The sequence below is a fragment of the Paroedura picta genome, chromosome 4 (assembly GCF_049243985.1).
Source record: "Paroedura picta isolate Pp20150507F chromosome 4, Ppicta_v3.0, whole genome shotgun sequence".
NCBI lineage: Eukaryota > Metazoa > Chordata > Lepidosauria > Squamata > Gekkonidae > Paroedura > Paroedura picta.
The window spans coordinates 82,743,318-82,759,228 of NC_135372.1; the positions used below are offsets into that span (position 1 = coordinate 82,743,318).

The 15,911-nt window shown below is 41.8% G+C and overlaps 1 protein-coding gene across 1 annotated transcript in view; it reads left to right on the forward strand.

Moving 5' to 3' along the window:
- The window catches only part of FAF1 (Fas associated factor 1), a 236,228-nt gene that overhangs the window by 108,728 nt on the left and 111,589 nt on the right, over positions 1-15,911 (forward strand). The window contains exons 9-10 of the mRNA XM_077333794.1: positions 13,404-13,499; positions 14,132-14,258. Coding sequence (XP_077189909.1) covers positions 13,404-13,499; positions 14,132-14,258 — 223 coding nt within the window. The remainder of the gene's footprint in view (positions 1-13,403; positions 13,500-14,131; positions 14,259-15,911) is intronic.

Below are 15,911 nucleotides of genomic sequence, written 5' to 3' on the forward strand. Positions count from 1 at the left end.
GCTGCAGGGATTTAACACTTCAGTATGGCCTTCAGTTTCTATTAAGTTCATTATATTAGCATAACCTGCAAATTGAAACATAACAGATGCAGCCACAGATATGATTCTGTAGACCCAGGGACAAATTAAGATAAAGGAGAGTTCTAGGCATGCCTTGGCACAGTGTACTGTGTTCCAACTTCTATATGAAGTGTTCCAACTTCTACCAGCTGGTTATCTTTAACCTCTCCTCACGGAGCGGAAGGAATAAAACAGTAAGGGTCCCAAGGGCCGGCCCTGTCTGGGATGAGGAAGGGTGCCAATAGGCCCCTTCCCCTGGACTGACAAGCGGAGGGCCCAATTGGGAGACTTCCCAATTGGGCCCTCCACTTGTCAGTCCAGCCCCAAACAGCCAATCAGCAGCCGCACCCAACTAATTGGGAGGCGCGAGGCGCCTCCCAGCCCGCCCCACCCCCCATGAGAGCGAACCTTCGCTTCACGGCGGCCATTACTCTCCTGGCCACCAAGAGCGAAGGTAGGCCTGCTGGCCCCTGCCCTCTACCCCACAATGGCTCCCCAGACCCTGGGGAGGCCGCTGGCTGCCTCACCAAGCCCCCCCGCGCCCTCCCCGGGGCCTGGGGAGCCTTTTCGCTTGATGGGGGGAGCCAAAACGCTCCCCAGGCCCCGGGGAGCATGATCCGCACCTCCGCGAGCCGCAGAGCGCCCTTCCCGGGGCCTGGGGAGCGTTTTTTCCAGCCCAGCCCCGGAGAAAACGCTCCACATGCCCATTTTTTAAAATGGGCTTTGTTCCTAGTATGGTATAAAGTTCTGTTTCTTATAGTCACTGCTGTTGACAGGTGTTTTTTTCATGTACACAAATTATGAAAAAATAAAATAGTACAGACAAGTTTAGTGGTAAATTTTAAGGAGTTTAGCATTGACTGATTATGCCTGGCACTGGCTGCGCTGGGACGCTGGTGGTTACTTGTGGTGGGGTAGCATGCCCCGCTGCTTCCTGAGTATACATGAGGGATGGAATGAGGGAGTACGCATGAGGGGTGCACGCAGACTGCCTTGAAGTTGTGCTTATGCATGTACAGTGCTGGGCTGGAAGAGCCCATCATGCTGTGCGGCAGTGGAGGAGGGAGTAGGAGGCATGGGGCCCCCACTGCACAATGGTGGGGGAGCAGCATGCCACTAACCCAACATTGCAGGGGGCTGTACAAGGCGGTCAGTGTCGCTGCAGAGATTTCGTAGGTCAGTGCAAAGAAACTGCCCCGTTGATTTCCCAATGTTATAGATAAGCCAAAAACGAAATCAAAAGGCCAAAATAATGAATCTCTCATCCACTCTTATTAGGTATATTAGATATATTAATCATTCAACTTCTTGGCAATCAGAATGGGCTCCCAGGTATATTTCTCCTGTTTTCTGATGCTTCCTCAATGATTGCCAGTCCAAAATCTACAAATAAATAGTTTCATAATAATGAACAAGATATCATAATATGTACAAAGTAATACAAACCAAACTAGATACAACATACCTATGTTCCATTTAACAGTTATTTCGTAGGTTGCACAGAGCTGGCCTGTAGGGCCACAGATGGCAACCATGGCAACACAGAGAATGTGGAAGTATCTGTGTTCCCTTACTGTGGGCCATCCGAAGCCCTAAGTCAGGCCAGGGCTGGGAGGCAACTGGGATGGCGGTGATATCATGCATAATTGGGGATTCACCCCACTGCCCCATCACTGCCAGCCAAGACATTCCCTGTGCATGATCGGTCATTGGGAGTTACATAAAAAATGCCTGAGCCTACTGTAGGGATATCAAATTGTTAGGCTACTCCTGCATTATTGCTTAACTGAAATCTAGAAAACTTATTGCAAGAAAATCTAAGTACAAGAAAAATTTGACATTAGTCATGCATTGTCCTGAAGCTTCAAAGTAATGGAAACTTTAGAGATCAGCAGCTTCCTAAGCTAAAGGTCCTGTCCTATATTTTAAAATCAGATAGTCCATGTATATATAGAGGGACAGAGGAAATGCCTTCTAAACATTTTCTTTTAAATCCTTGCTCAGTCGGTGCTATGCTACAAGTATGATTGTGGTGTGCAAAAGGTATGCTTAATGCTGGTAGTGCTCCTCTGTGCCACATAGACCTCCACCAACTTGGACACACTATTGCAGTGTTTCTCAACTTTTTTACTATGGAGAAACCTCCTGAAACATTCATCAAGCATCCCACCCAAGGGGAAAGCTAGCAGTTGGCAGGTGGTATTCCTCCAGGGTACAAAAGGCAGTAAACTGTTCCCGTGGTGACCAGTTGCTGGACAGGGAGAGACATAGAGGCAAGACATGGACAGGGAAGCTGGGAGTCCTGACCCAGTGGGCAATTCCTTACAAAGACCATGTGCTGGCAGTGGATTACACAAGAGAAAGGAAAGCATTCCCAGGTATTGGGATAACCTTGGGGGTTGAGTGGAACAGGGCTTGCAGGCTGGAACAGTGCTTTTGTACATTACAATAAGTCTTTTGTAACTATAAGACTGAAAACTAACTTCTAAAATGAAAGTTATTTTTGTGTTTGTAACTGGATTTTATAGTCCATATACAAATACGTGGAGGAGAGGGGACTTTGATCAGTCTACTGGTACATGATACACACGTATCTAACATTTGTCACTGAAAAAAATTATGACATCTTTTGAAATGGTGGGCTTGAGAATTGTAGGGTTTGAATGAATTGTATTTTATGGGCATAGGATTGAATGTAGCAGCTTCTGGTGTGTTCTGCGACAACTCAGTTGGAAGTCATTTACCTGCATTACATACAATGATCATAGAACAGGGCTGCAGGCTAGATTCTCAAGATCTGAAAAGCTTACATATTTGGTGATTTATGTGAAGAGAAACTAGAATTGCGTATTTGGTATAATTTTAGCTGGTCTCAATAACGAGGGTTATGTGGCTTTTGTGTTTGAATTTCACTTTGAGAAAATGGTGCTATCTGCAGCCTCAAAAGCTTCCACACAGTTTTGTGTCATTTTTGTTGGACCTAATAAAAGTTTTGTTCTGCAAAGATAGTGGAAATCTTGTGTATTTCCATTATATGCAGGTCATTTTGATAGATATGTAACTGAGCCTCTTTATAGTTAACAAATCAATAGCTTTATAAGTTTCATAAGAAGTTTGTTCTGTGAGTGCTAAGTTTTTTTAGAAAACTGAAAAAGATACTAAAACTTGGTATGCAATGAGAAGAAACTAAAAAAGAATGTTTGTTGTTGAAAGTTTGGCTTACTAAATTATGAAAACTTTGACATACTCTCATACAATTATAAAACGAGTCCATTTTTATTTGATGTCTGACAAAAACCCTGAATGCTAAAAAAGCTGCTGACCAACTGGCATATTTTAACCTTTACAATATTGGCATTGAGTATCTGTCAGGGACTGCATAGGAAGCTCTGTGTGAGAGAGATTTTCGTTATTTTGGACGAATGCATTTTAAAGGGTTAAGAACCTTTATGTAAAATACAATGATGCTTGGGTAAATTACCTCTTGCTGTACATTTGTTTATAAAAAGCTACAAATGTCATGCATTTTGACAGGCTAACAGTGCAAAAATCTCATTATTTTGGAGGCTGGCTTCCTGAATAGTTGTGTCATGAAGGAAAAAGGCACCCCAGAAAGCTCACTAGGCTTGGAATGATTTGCTGGAGCTGCTAGTTGGTAACACAACTGCTTAAAGTTTGCCAAGGAATTATATAGCATTGGAAAAATATCCAGGCGCTCTTCTGTTTGCCATTCAGTTTTCTAATGCAGTGAAGTAAATGGCATCCCACCACAGACCAGAACCATGCCAAGTGGATGGTTGATATTCTTTGTTGAATACAAAGTAGATTCCAAAATTTTGTTGTCAGCATCAGTAGACAGCTAAGCATGAAGAAGAAGTCTGAATGCTTGCTGATTTATATTCTGTCCCCTATTTTATTTAATTATAATTATTTTCATAGAATAAGTTCTAGTTAATGTGGAGATGGATTATATTGTAGTAATCATCGTTCTCTGCAATCCCAAAAACCCAGGATAGACTGTGGAGGTCATTCTGATTACAGTGGGCCTTTCAGTCACAGAAGACAACATATAGTGGAAGGCAGCTGTTATTTAGTGTGATTTCACAAGGAAGGGTAGTTTGTCAATCTATCCCTGTGCAATGAGTGCTTTCAGACGAAACACTGAGACATGCATTTCTTTTCTGTTGACCAAGTCATAGTATGCTGAGTAAAATTTTATCAAGTTTCATTCATTTATATTTACTTAATTGCTACCCTGCCATTAAGAACATAGGAAGAGCCCTGCTGGATCAGAACACTCATCCATCTAGTCTAGCATCTTGTCTCATAGAGTGGCCAATCCATTCGTCTGGACAGCCAACATCATAGAGGCCTTCCCCTGATGTTGCCTCTTGACTCTGGGATTCAGATGATTAGTGCCTCTGAATGTGGAGGAATGTAGTTTCCTCTAAAGGGGCCCCAGAGCAGCTTACATTGTTCTTCTCTCCTTTTAATCTGCACAGAAACCCTATGAGGTAGATTAGGCTAAGTGTGTGTGTTGGGCCCAAGGTCATCCAGCAAGCTTCCATAGCAGAGTGGAGAATTGAACTTCAGTCTCCAAGATTTGAGCCTCAGTCTTCTAAACAAGTCTACCCAGAATTCTACTTAGGTCTTTCAGTGGGACTTAACTCCCAGGAAGGTGTTCCGAGTGAGGATGGCTCTGTAAGTCATCTTTATTATTCAGATTCTGTAACTCTCACCAGTATTTATGGAGCTGTTTTTTAATCATTTTCTTCTGGCAATTTATGTGTCACCTGGATCACAGCTGACTTCTCACAAATTTCTGCATCAACAATTCCATTTGAACAGTTTTGCATCTTATGTTCTAATAGTCAAATGGGGTCCAATCTATGAATATCTAAATCTGCAGATTGCAGCCATACTAACTGTAAATGGATAGTGCTTAAAACTTGGGGGACCCCCTCCCAAGTTTGCAGAAAACATTAAAATAATACATTTTGGGGGGGGTGTTTTAATCCTCTCCAAAACACTATTTTTTTGTGCCTGCTCTGAGATAGAATTGCTGCAGACAGGTGGGGAGGTTTCTGCAGCTATCGATGTGTATGTGTGTGTGTGTGTGGGGGGGAGAAGGTGCTGTGTGTGTGTGGCCAGTGGAGTTGCTGCTGCTGTGGTTGGTATGTATGTGGAAAGCTGCTGAACAGCCAGCTGAACTCCAATGTTGAAGTGGAAATAGCCACCAGGCAGCCAACTGGGAGAGTTGCTACCACTGTTGGTGTGTGTTGAGGGAAATAGGTGGGCAGCCTGGTGAGCCGCTATTGTGTTGCTGGGGAATGGGGAAATTGCTGAGCAGATGGGTAGCCACGAGAATAGGCAGCATTGTTGCTGGGTTTCAGATGGCTGCTGGGCAGCTGACTGGAAGAGCCTGAGCTGCAGTTGAAGCAGAAGGAAAGCATGAGGGGATAGGGAAGGCAGAAAAAGAAAAAAGTCACTGCACCCACTCCTGAAGTCAGAAAGCTGGCCTGACACTTCTTACCTTGTATTAATTGTATCTCTAAGCTGCCCTGTTTGGCATAGTCAGGTCATCCACTGTTAGTAGCTACATATTGGATTTGGATTTCATTTTAACATTGTCCCCCAAAAGAGGAATTTCCCCTTCACATAATTGTGGTTGCCCTCCAGATTATTTATATAATGCCAACCTATTACTCAAATGGCTATCATTTGATGTGATGTCATATTTGCCCTGTAACAGGATTGCTGTTCAATCCTCTCTTGTCTGCTAGAGAGTTTATAATAGCCACGTTTTTTTTCAGTAGTTTGTACACATGATCTAAAACTGGAAAAACCTTAGTTTCTTTGATTCTCCCTCCTTAGTCCCCATGCTGGTGCTCTGAAGAGGCTGAAACATATTAAACCCCAACACTCTCACAACTGAACTTAAAAGAGATTCCCTGTTTAGAAGGCTTATATCTCAGCACCAAAATTTGATTGCATTTAGAAGTTACTGTATAGAACATTGGAATGTAAGACATTAGAATGCCGGGACACCTAACAGAGCAGTTCTGAACAGTATTTATGAGAAATCTTTTTGATTTTATTTTTCTAAAACATGTTGTAATGGTAGAGTGTGCCTGCTTTATTTCAGTCTCTAGATATCTACCATGGGAACCTTTCTGAAAGTTTTGGAATGAATTTCATACAACCTGCATTAAAGGGTTTAAATTACGTATTCTGACACTGTTCTCGGACTTGAATTAGAAACTTTTCTCCTCCTCTCCTCCCTCCCCTTTAAGTTAAACCTGTGATAAGTAATTGTCACACTTAGTGCCCTTGTACAATGCTAATTCAAAGTGACATGTCCAAACTGGCCCTAGTAACATGAAGAAACCTAACAGGTGTGAGGGGTGGATCTTCCCATGGGCTCTGCCGCACTTCTAACTAGAGAAAAACTAGAGAAAAAGTGAAATGAACCTTGAATAAATCTGTCAGCAGCAATTATCTCAGCAGCACTTTATAAGGGGATAAAGTAAGCATTGGTGCTAGTGGGACATGAACATGCTCCACCCTTGTGATTTTGTCTTCTTCATCCAGTTAGTGTTTAAAATAAAAGGTTTGAATACCTGTCATATCCCATGTAGTATAGATTTGTAAAATAAAAATGGATATATTTCGATTAAGAAATAAGGCTATTCTTTTTGATGCATTGAAGCATGTATTTGGATTTTTTAAAAATTGAAAATGTACACTGTTTTCAATTAATTTTGAAATAAGGAAGTCAGCATGGATTTGTCTCCAACAGGTCCTGCCAGACCAACCTGGTTTCCTTTTTTGACCAAGTAACAGGTTTGCTGGATCGGGGAAATTTGGTTGATGTAATTTACTTGGATTTTAGTAAAGCTTTTGACAAGGTTCCCCATGATGTTCTGATGGATAAATTGAAGGACTGCAATCTGGATTTTCAGATAATCAGGTGGATAGGGAATTGGTTAGAGAACCGCACTCAAAGAGTTGTTGTCAATGGTGTTTCATCAGACTGGAGAGAGGTGAGTAGCGGGGTACCTCAGGGCTCGGTGCTCGGCCCGGTACTTTTTAACATATTTATTAATGATCTAGATGAGGGGGTGGAGGGACTACTCATCAAGTTTGCAGATGACACCAAATTGGGAGGACTGGCAAATACTCCAGAAGATAGAGACAGAGTTCAATGAGATCTGAACACAATGGAAAAATGGGCAAATGAGAACAAGATGCAATTTATTGCCATGCCGGCAATATTGGCAATGTTATTATTGTTTTATGGGGTTTTAATGGGGAATTGCGATATTGTTACCCGCCACGAGCCGCAAGGGAGTGGCGGGCTATAAATCTAATAATAATAATAATAATAATAATAATAAAAAAGATAATAATAAAGATAAGTGTAAAGTTCTGCATCTGGGTCAGAAAAATGAAAAGCATGCCTACTGGATGGGGGATACGCTTCTAGGCAGCACTGTGTGTGAATGAGACCTTGGGGTACTTGTGGATTGTAAACTAAACATGAGCAGGCAGTGTGATGCAGCGGTAAAAAAGGCAAATGCCATTTTGGGCTGGATCAACAGAGGCATCACATCCAAATCACAAGATGTCATAGTCCCATTGTATACGGCACTGGTCAGACCACACCTGGAGTTCTGTGTGCAGTTCTGGAGGCCTCACTTCAAGAAGGACGTAGATAAAATTGAAAGGGTACAGAGGAGAGCGATGAAGATGATCTGGGGCCAAGGGACCAAGCCCTATGAAGATAGGTTGAGGGACTTGGGAATGTTCAGCCTGGAGAAAAGGAGGTTGAGAGGGGACATGATAGCCCTCTTTAAGTATTTGAAAGGTTGTCACTTGGAGGAGGGCAGGATGCTGTTTCTGCTGGCTGCAGAGGAGAGGACACGCAGTAATGGGTTTAAACTTCAAGTACAACGATTTAGGCTAGATATCAGGAAAACCTTTTTCACAGTCAGAGTAGTTCAGCAGTGGAATAGGCTGCCTAAGGAGGTAGTGAGCTCCCCCTCACTGGAAGTCTTCAAGCAAAGGTTGGATACACACTTTTCTTGGATGCTTTAGGATGCTTAGGGCTAATCCTGCGTTGAGCAGGGGGTTGGACTAGATGGCCTGTATGGCCCCTTTCAACTCTAGGATTCTACGATTCTCTGATTCTCTGATTCTATGAATTTAAATATAATATCATTAGTCACATCTCAATAGATTAGGTTTGCTGTGGCCGTGCAAAATGGAAGTTTGAATTATTTTGTTTGTTTCTTTAAAAATTTTGATATTGCAGTTTATTAATATGATTGGTTCTTGGTTCTGCCTGTATTTTTTATTTGGAGAATGCTTTACAGTATGACAATAGTCATGAGTGAAGGGAAAAATGAAGATAGAATTATTAAAATATCAGTAAAATAATCCAAACGTGGACATGCCACTTCAGCTCCTTACAAAGTAATTCTAAGGGTGGGAATTAGAATAGGGACCTAGAATCATAGAAGTTGGAAGGGACGTCCTGACTGACCCCTGTGCTGGTGTAACTCGGAATTTTGCCAGCACTGGGCACTAGTGGTGCTGCGATGGTGGGTCTTTCAGGAGTGTCAAAGCCTCATGCCAGCAGAGCAACAGCACAAACCATGCCACTCTCATATATGTGGGTGTTCTAGGGAGCATGGTGACAGGTGGCTCCCAAAGTGTTTTTAGCATAGAAATGCCTGCCTGAGCAGGTGCAACAGTGTGCCATAGGCTTGTCTTTTTGATGCATTTAAGCATGTATTTGGATTTTTTAAAAATTGAAAATGTACACTGTTTTCAGTGTACATGGTATCACCTAGTGGTCCCATTCTTGCCCCCCCCTCTGTTTGTAAAATGGCATCTCAGTTGTCTGGCCTGACATGCTACTGATGCGTGGCTTAACTGTATCACCTAGTGGAAATTCCTAGCTCTGTAGTCATTGTTGTCCCTTCTCCTTTTCAGGGGATCCTATGCAATATGGCAGGGCTAAAGCACCTTCTAACCACAGCAGTAGGTGCCTGAGAGTTCCAAGTGTGCAACAAGCATGGCAACAACCTCATCAACCCCTCTGGATGCCAGGGGCCACAATGGCTTCAGCAGCCAGGCAACTGGCATGTATTCACAGACCTGACAGGCCCTATAACTAGGCCATGTGCACCCAGAGGGATCACTGTGTTTGATTTGTACAGGCAAACCAATGTCAATTCCAATGGCAGCCAAATGGGGGAAAGTGGTGGATATCTGGTCCTTGTTTGGGAGGGAAGTGCATACATAGCTGGTGGTGCTCCTATGCACCATGGTGGGGTTTAGGTATCATGGGCAGGCCATCAGTGGGTATATCATTCCCTAGCTGGGCTGAGGGGAGGAGACGCTCCCAACTGGCAGCATGACCATCAAGATGCCTCTGTTGCTGTTTGTGTGCCCTCGCATGCTCCCATTTGAGATGACATCTAGAGTTTTACCTCATCGAAACCCCTGGTGACACACAGGGTCCTGTACCCTGATCCATTGACCCTTCACACTGACCCCACCAAGAGGAGATGCTGGTGCATGGTGATATTGTGGAACATGGCACAAACTGCTAACAACTTCATTATTACCAGAGGCTGCATAGCTCTGCAGCCCCTTGCATTGTGGGGGCATCAGAATTGCATCTTTAGCTGACTGAATGCCTGAATACTTGTCAGTGGCTTGTTTGTAAGTTGCGCAGTCCAGTGGGTCATCTTTTGGATACATCATCAATAACTATGGCAGCAGGAGATACCTTCAGTACATGAAGCATCGGGGGTGGTGTCTTCTGTCATATGTTCATGCCCATTATTCTGACTTAGGAGCCATCCTTTGCCGTCTGACCATGCGACCAACAGTTGATTGAGCCAGATATAGCAAAGATCTGGTGTCATGGGCACTGCCTAGGAACTTGGCTATGAGGTCTGTAAATATACCCTGTAGTCACAGGAAACCTGAACATTGCATTCACAAATATGGCAAACCAGAGTCGCAGTCAGTCATGTGACCGTTGTCCTCCCCCCCCCCCCAACTCAGCCTACCCCCTCATTGAATGGCTAATTGCCTAGTAATTGCAACCACCTCCTGGTGAGTGATGACCATGATGGGTGTATGGAGGGGAGGGGAGGGTAAGGAAATCAGTATCTTCCCACAATGGAATTACTCACCTCCAAATTCCCCTGTGTGCGTATGGCATGGCCTCCGCAACATCTGGGGGCAGAGACTGCCATTGCCAGCCAAACAGGATCAAAGCTGAGAAGGCACTGCAGTACAGGTTGGTGGTGAAGTATGCAAGCATTACCCTTGCTACTGCCAGGAGCACCTCTACCACTTCTCACTACTGTGCCTTCTGGCGAATGGTCAAGATAAGGGTGATTGCTCTTGGGCATGTCATCTGGATGGTTTTGTCCACTGTGAACCTTTGGAACCATTCCTTCATTCCTGCTTAGAAGTGTGTTCAAGCTCTCATGGCCAAAGGTGTTCTTTATGAATGGGCAGTGGAGTTGACCATTTGTGAAACCCTTCCATGGCTGTCAGGAAACTCTGGGGTTTCATGAAACCATGGTTGAGAAAGCCTGCCCTAGATGCTTAGTGTAATCACAACAGTGGACGTTTCTTTTCCATGACTATATTTAAAAAACGCAGGCTTAATGAAGCATATGATACAAAATGCCAGAAGAGCATAGATTCTGTGTTACGTATGAAAGAGTTTCACTGATAATTGAGCTTGACCCAAATGTCTACTTCAATATTTCATTTATTCAGAAGTAGTCATTTCCTTTTAACTCTGTGATTTTAAAATTATGACTAAACTGCTTTTTAACCTTGCTACAAGAATGTGGCAGCAGGCTAGTCCAGGCAGGTCAACACTCACTTGGCTCGTTGACACTTCTAATCAGCTTGCTTTAACCTGCAGCAAATTAAGGCTTTTATGAATTCTAGCACATAAGTGATTAAAAACACACCAATGAGGATAAAAATAAATAGAATATTTCTAGCATACTTGCTACATAGAATGAAGTTTCACTTTTATGACTCATTACTAGTGTCTGCATATGGATATATTGACCACTATAGTAACTTATAAGTTAGAATGTTATATTTTAAAGACAGTAATTTAATCAAATATTTTAAATTGATTTTAGGAAATTATAGAACTAGTTTAAGACAGAAAACACATTTCTGTGTCTTCAGTTTTGACAATTCAGGTATCTTTATTCTGCAAGGACATGTTTGCACAGGTATGTATTAATTAAGGAGACTGTGACCCCACAGGCCGGGGGTGGGGGAGAGACAACTAGAAACAATTCCTAATCCATCAGTCTTCTTTTGCAAATACTGCATGCAGACACTAGCTAGCCTTGATTGATTGTTTCTTTTGTAGTCTACCTACAGGTTAGGGATTCTGTTGGTTTACAGTCTTCCAGCATACTCTGTGGACGAGGCAGTTTTGGGTGTGATCCTGAATGTTTCCAGGTTTTTTATTCTGGACATCATGTCTTGTCCCCTATCTGGTTCAGCTTAGGTTGTCATTGCCACCATTGCATCTTTGGGGCTATCCTGAGTTGTGATTGGCCCTACACATTTTAAAGAAAACCTTCTAGATTTAGTTGAGCTTGGTATAGGTGCCTGCCTGAAAGGGAGGGTGAGAAGGACAACATTTACATGGTGAAATAGGGAAGATTGAGGTGCAACTTTATCATTTACTGGTTCCTGAGGCCTTGGTGAAGCATAGGCTGGAAACAATTGATGCAACTGAAAGCCTGACTGATGTCAGCAAGCCCCCCAGCCTGTCAGTTCAGGGTAACCCAAGAAAGAATTTATTTTAGATCTGGTAGCTGGTGTTCCTGCTGTTACCAGCACAAATGTGGGTGCCATGCACCATGCCCCAGTACCCCTTAGGGGGGGCTCTTTTAGGGTCCTGCAGGCAGCAAGGCCTGCTCATCCTGTACATCCAAGCTTGCCTGTGCAATCCCTGCATTGTACTGCTGCTGCATGCAGGCTGCTGGGAAATAGCCAAGCTGCCATCTTCCTGCCAAGCAAAATGCATGATGTCACTTCCATGGGAAATATGGAAGTGATATCACGAGAGTCACCAACTTTCAGGTAGGGCCTGGAGAAATTACAACTGATCCCCAGGCTAGAGTTCAATTCGCCAGGAGAAACTGTTACTTTGGAGAACAGACTTTACTGCATAATGCCCAGTGTGCTTGCTACCCCTTCTTTTTGAACATACACTGCAAACAAAATTGGGGTCATTGATTCACAGGACTGCTGACCCTGCCCACCCCTTCAAGCTGAGCAACTTTGCAGAAGTATCACAGTTATCAGGTTCTCCAATCTGATTTCTCAAAGACAGACTCTTTGAAGAGAACTCAGAAGCTTGTTAGGTAAAGGTAAAGGTAAAGGTATCCCCTGTGCAAGCACCGAGTCATGTCTGACCCTTGGGGTGACGCCCTCCAGCGTTTTCATGGCAGACTCAATACGGGGTGGTTTGCCAGTGCCTTCCCCAGTCATGACCGTTTACCCCCCAGCAAGCTGGGTACTCATTTTACCGACCTCGGAAGGATGGAAGGCTGAGTCAACCTTGAGCCGGCTGCTGGGATTGAACTCCCAGCCTTATGGGCAAAGCTTTCAGACGGCTGCCTTACCACTCTGCGCCACAAGAGGCTCATTCAGAAGCTTGTTAATCCTGGTCTAAATCCATTATCCATTAAAAGTAATAATTTCAGACCTTCCTAGCCAGTTAGCCGTGATGTATTAGCATGGTGTTGACTCTGTTTATCTCCTTTCCACTGCTGTTTTATTTTAGACAGTTGCTGCCTGTGTGCCTACAACTTCTTTCTGTCTCTTACTATTTCTTAATTTATTTATGAAAACGTTTATGCTCTGCTCTTTCTCAAGGTTCAAGAGACAGCTCTTATTGCCCATTATACTATCACATAGTGGTTTTTGAAAGGAATGTAAACTAGGAGTAGAAAATGATTTCTCCTTTTTGACAAATGAATGAAATGACTATAGGTTCTCTATAGAAGCAGGTATATTGGTGGAACAAATAGCACAATTTGGCACATAAAATGTACCATTTAGCAGTAGGATACCATGATATCATCTCAAGAATTACAGCAATATTATTATTTCGCTTAATCAGGTTTTGCATAAAAGCTTTCTTGCCTACTATAATTCAGATTTCTCGTTCTTGCCTTTTAATTTTGGTTCATTGAAGACCTCTATAGTTTGTATTTATCAAAAATCAGGAAATCAGACATGTAATGCAAGAATTTATGTCTTGTTTTCAGATTACTCTAGCAGCATCAGGGATCTCTTATCCTTGCCATCGACTTACTGTTGGAAGAAGATCTTCGCCAACACAAACCAGAGAACAGTCAGAAGAGGTAAAAAACAAAACCCTAAATCTATTTTATGTTTCAAACATATGCCTTTAAGCCTAGATGGAAGCTGAATTTGAGCATATAGGACTGAGTTTGATTCATACAGTAACATAATCCATGCTACCTGAGTATGCTGATTGAAGGGAGAAAAAGTAAAATTTTAAAAAAGCTCTTATAATACAGTTAGTTGAAAATTGTAAGCTAAAATATAAATTATGTGTTATTATTGAGCAACTGTTGCTAGAGGTGAAGTTGACAAGAATATTTTTTGAATAGTCTCAGTGAATTAGTTAAAGTTGTTATATATGAATTCTTGTCTTAGATTGTGTAATATGCCTGAGTTGCTGAAATGGAGAATGATCTCCTAAATCAGACATACTTTCCTGTTTTCCATCATAAATAAATCCATCCTTTGAAACTTTAATCACATGTAACAGAGAATTGCAAGAACTCTCTTGATATTATCATTTTAGTGAAGTAAATACATTTTCTGCATTATTCAAAGCACAGTATGCATGAAATTTCTTCAGAGGACAGGGCTTCAGATTTATTAATTTTATACTTGGAGATTGGAAGCTACTGATACTGAAATATGTATTTGTTTGGCATTAAAATTATGTTTTTAAATAAACTAGCAATGCTCAGATGTACACATGGTTAGTGACAGTGATGGAGATGACTTTGAAGATGCTACGGAGTTTGGAGTGGACGATGGAGAGATGTTTGGTATGGCATCATCAGCACTGAGGAAATCTCCAATGAGTAAGCAATACAATCCTTTATGCCATCAATAGTGTAACACTAAGTACAGATAGAGTAATAAGGCATACACTTTGGTTAGTGATTTGGAGCCAGTGATTCTTTCTTGCAAACCTTTCTGTTCAGTCCATGGACAAAGCCTTCACGGAAGAGAAGCTTGGGATCTAACCTAGTGTATTTTTCCTGTGTTTGCTTTTACTGGAAATGTCATCTTCCCAAAATAAGAGAAAAAGAGACATGAGAATGCCACTATGTATCAATGTGCACTGGCTATAACCAAGTCAACATTTTTTTGTACTTGATAAAATGTTCCAGGTTGATGCTTGAAGATTTCAAATCTGATAGGAGTGGCATTATTGAGCCCAGAAAGACTCCCCCCACTTCTTTAATGGTAGAGATGGCCACAATTTAGAGATGGAATATTAAATTACTGAAAACAATCTACTGAAGGAGTTTGAATTTAATGCTCATGGATCTACTCAGTCTGATATTTATGTTTATTATCATCTCCAGCTCACTGTCTATAGCAAGAAAGTCTCTGGAAGTTAATAGCATGTGCTACTAATATTAGCCTTAAGAGGATGCTTTGCTATATTTTAAATTCTGCCCTTTAAATTCTGCTTTCTGTACTAGCATCAGTTTTTAAGTAGGTCTTCTATAAGTAATCTTTGCATCTTTTAACCTGTGTTCCTTGTCTCTCCCTTAATTTGTCTATACATTTTCTTAGACATAGTATTATAGTACCACAATATTATTGTGTGAAAATTGAATATACATTAAAAGTTGGAAATGGTTAAGACACAATGTCATGGGAAAGTGGTTAAATCTTGAAGCCAAAATGTACATATATCAGGAATTCTTCATCTTCTGAATATGTTTGACATAGGAAATGTTCCTTTGCAAAAGGCGGCAGAATATAAAGTGGCACGCAAAAAGGAAAAAATTCCTCTGCTAACAACCAAAGAGAAAGACAATCTGTGTGCTAACTAGGCTTTCAAGTTGTGGCTTGGGATAATTCCTGGAGATATGGGAGTGGAGCCTGGGGAAGATGAGATTGGGGAGAAGAAGGGTCTCAGCAAGGTAACATGCCATAGGGTTCACTCTCCAAAGCAGGGGAAATTATCTCAGTCATCTGGTGATGTTGTAGTTCCAGGAGATTGACAAATCCCCTCCCACCCCAGAAATTTGCAATCCAACTATTCTTTGTTCCATTGTCTTTCAGTATGAAACCAACAGTCTTTTCATTACTAAAATACAGAAGGTGTGGACTACTCATGACCTCAACAAGAACATAATAGAGAAAAATATAGTGGAATATGGGGCCTGTCAGAAATTATGTCAATTTTGCATTGCTTTATAATCTTTATGGATTGAATTTTGTAATTTTTATAGGTAGAGCTTCCTGCAAAATGTTATGGAGTTTGCAGTTTGCAGCAAATACAATTGTGAATATTCCTCCTAAGCAACAAAATTCAGTGTTAGTTTTTCATTTCAGAGGAATATAAGAAGTAGAATAAATAATTGAATTAGAAGGTGTGTATGACAGAGGACTGATGTTGGTGTTCCTCTGAAAATCATATTGCTTCAAGGAATTAGATCTCAGAAATCTTTCAACTTGAACCATGCTCTTTCAGACCAAAATTTAAATTATATCAC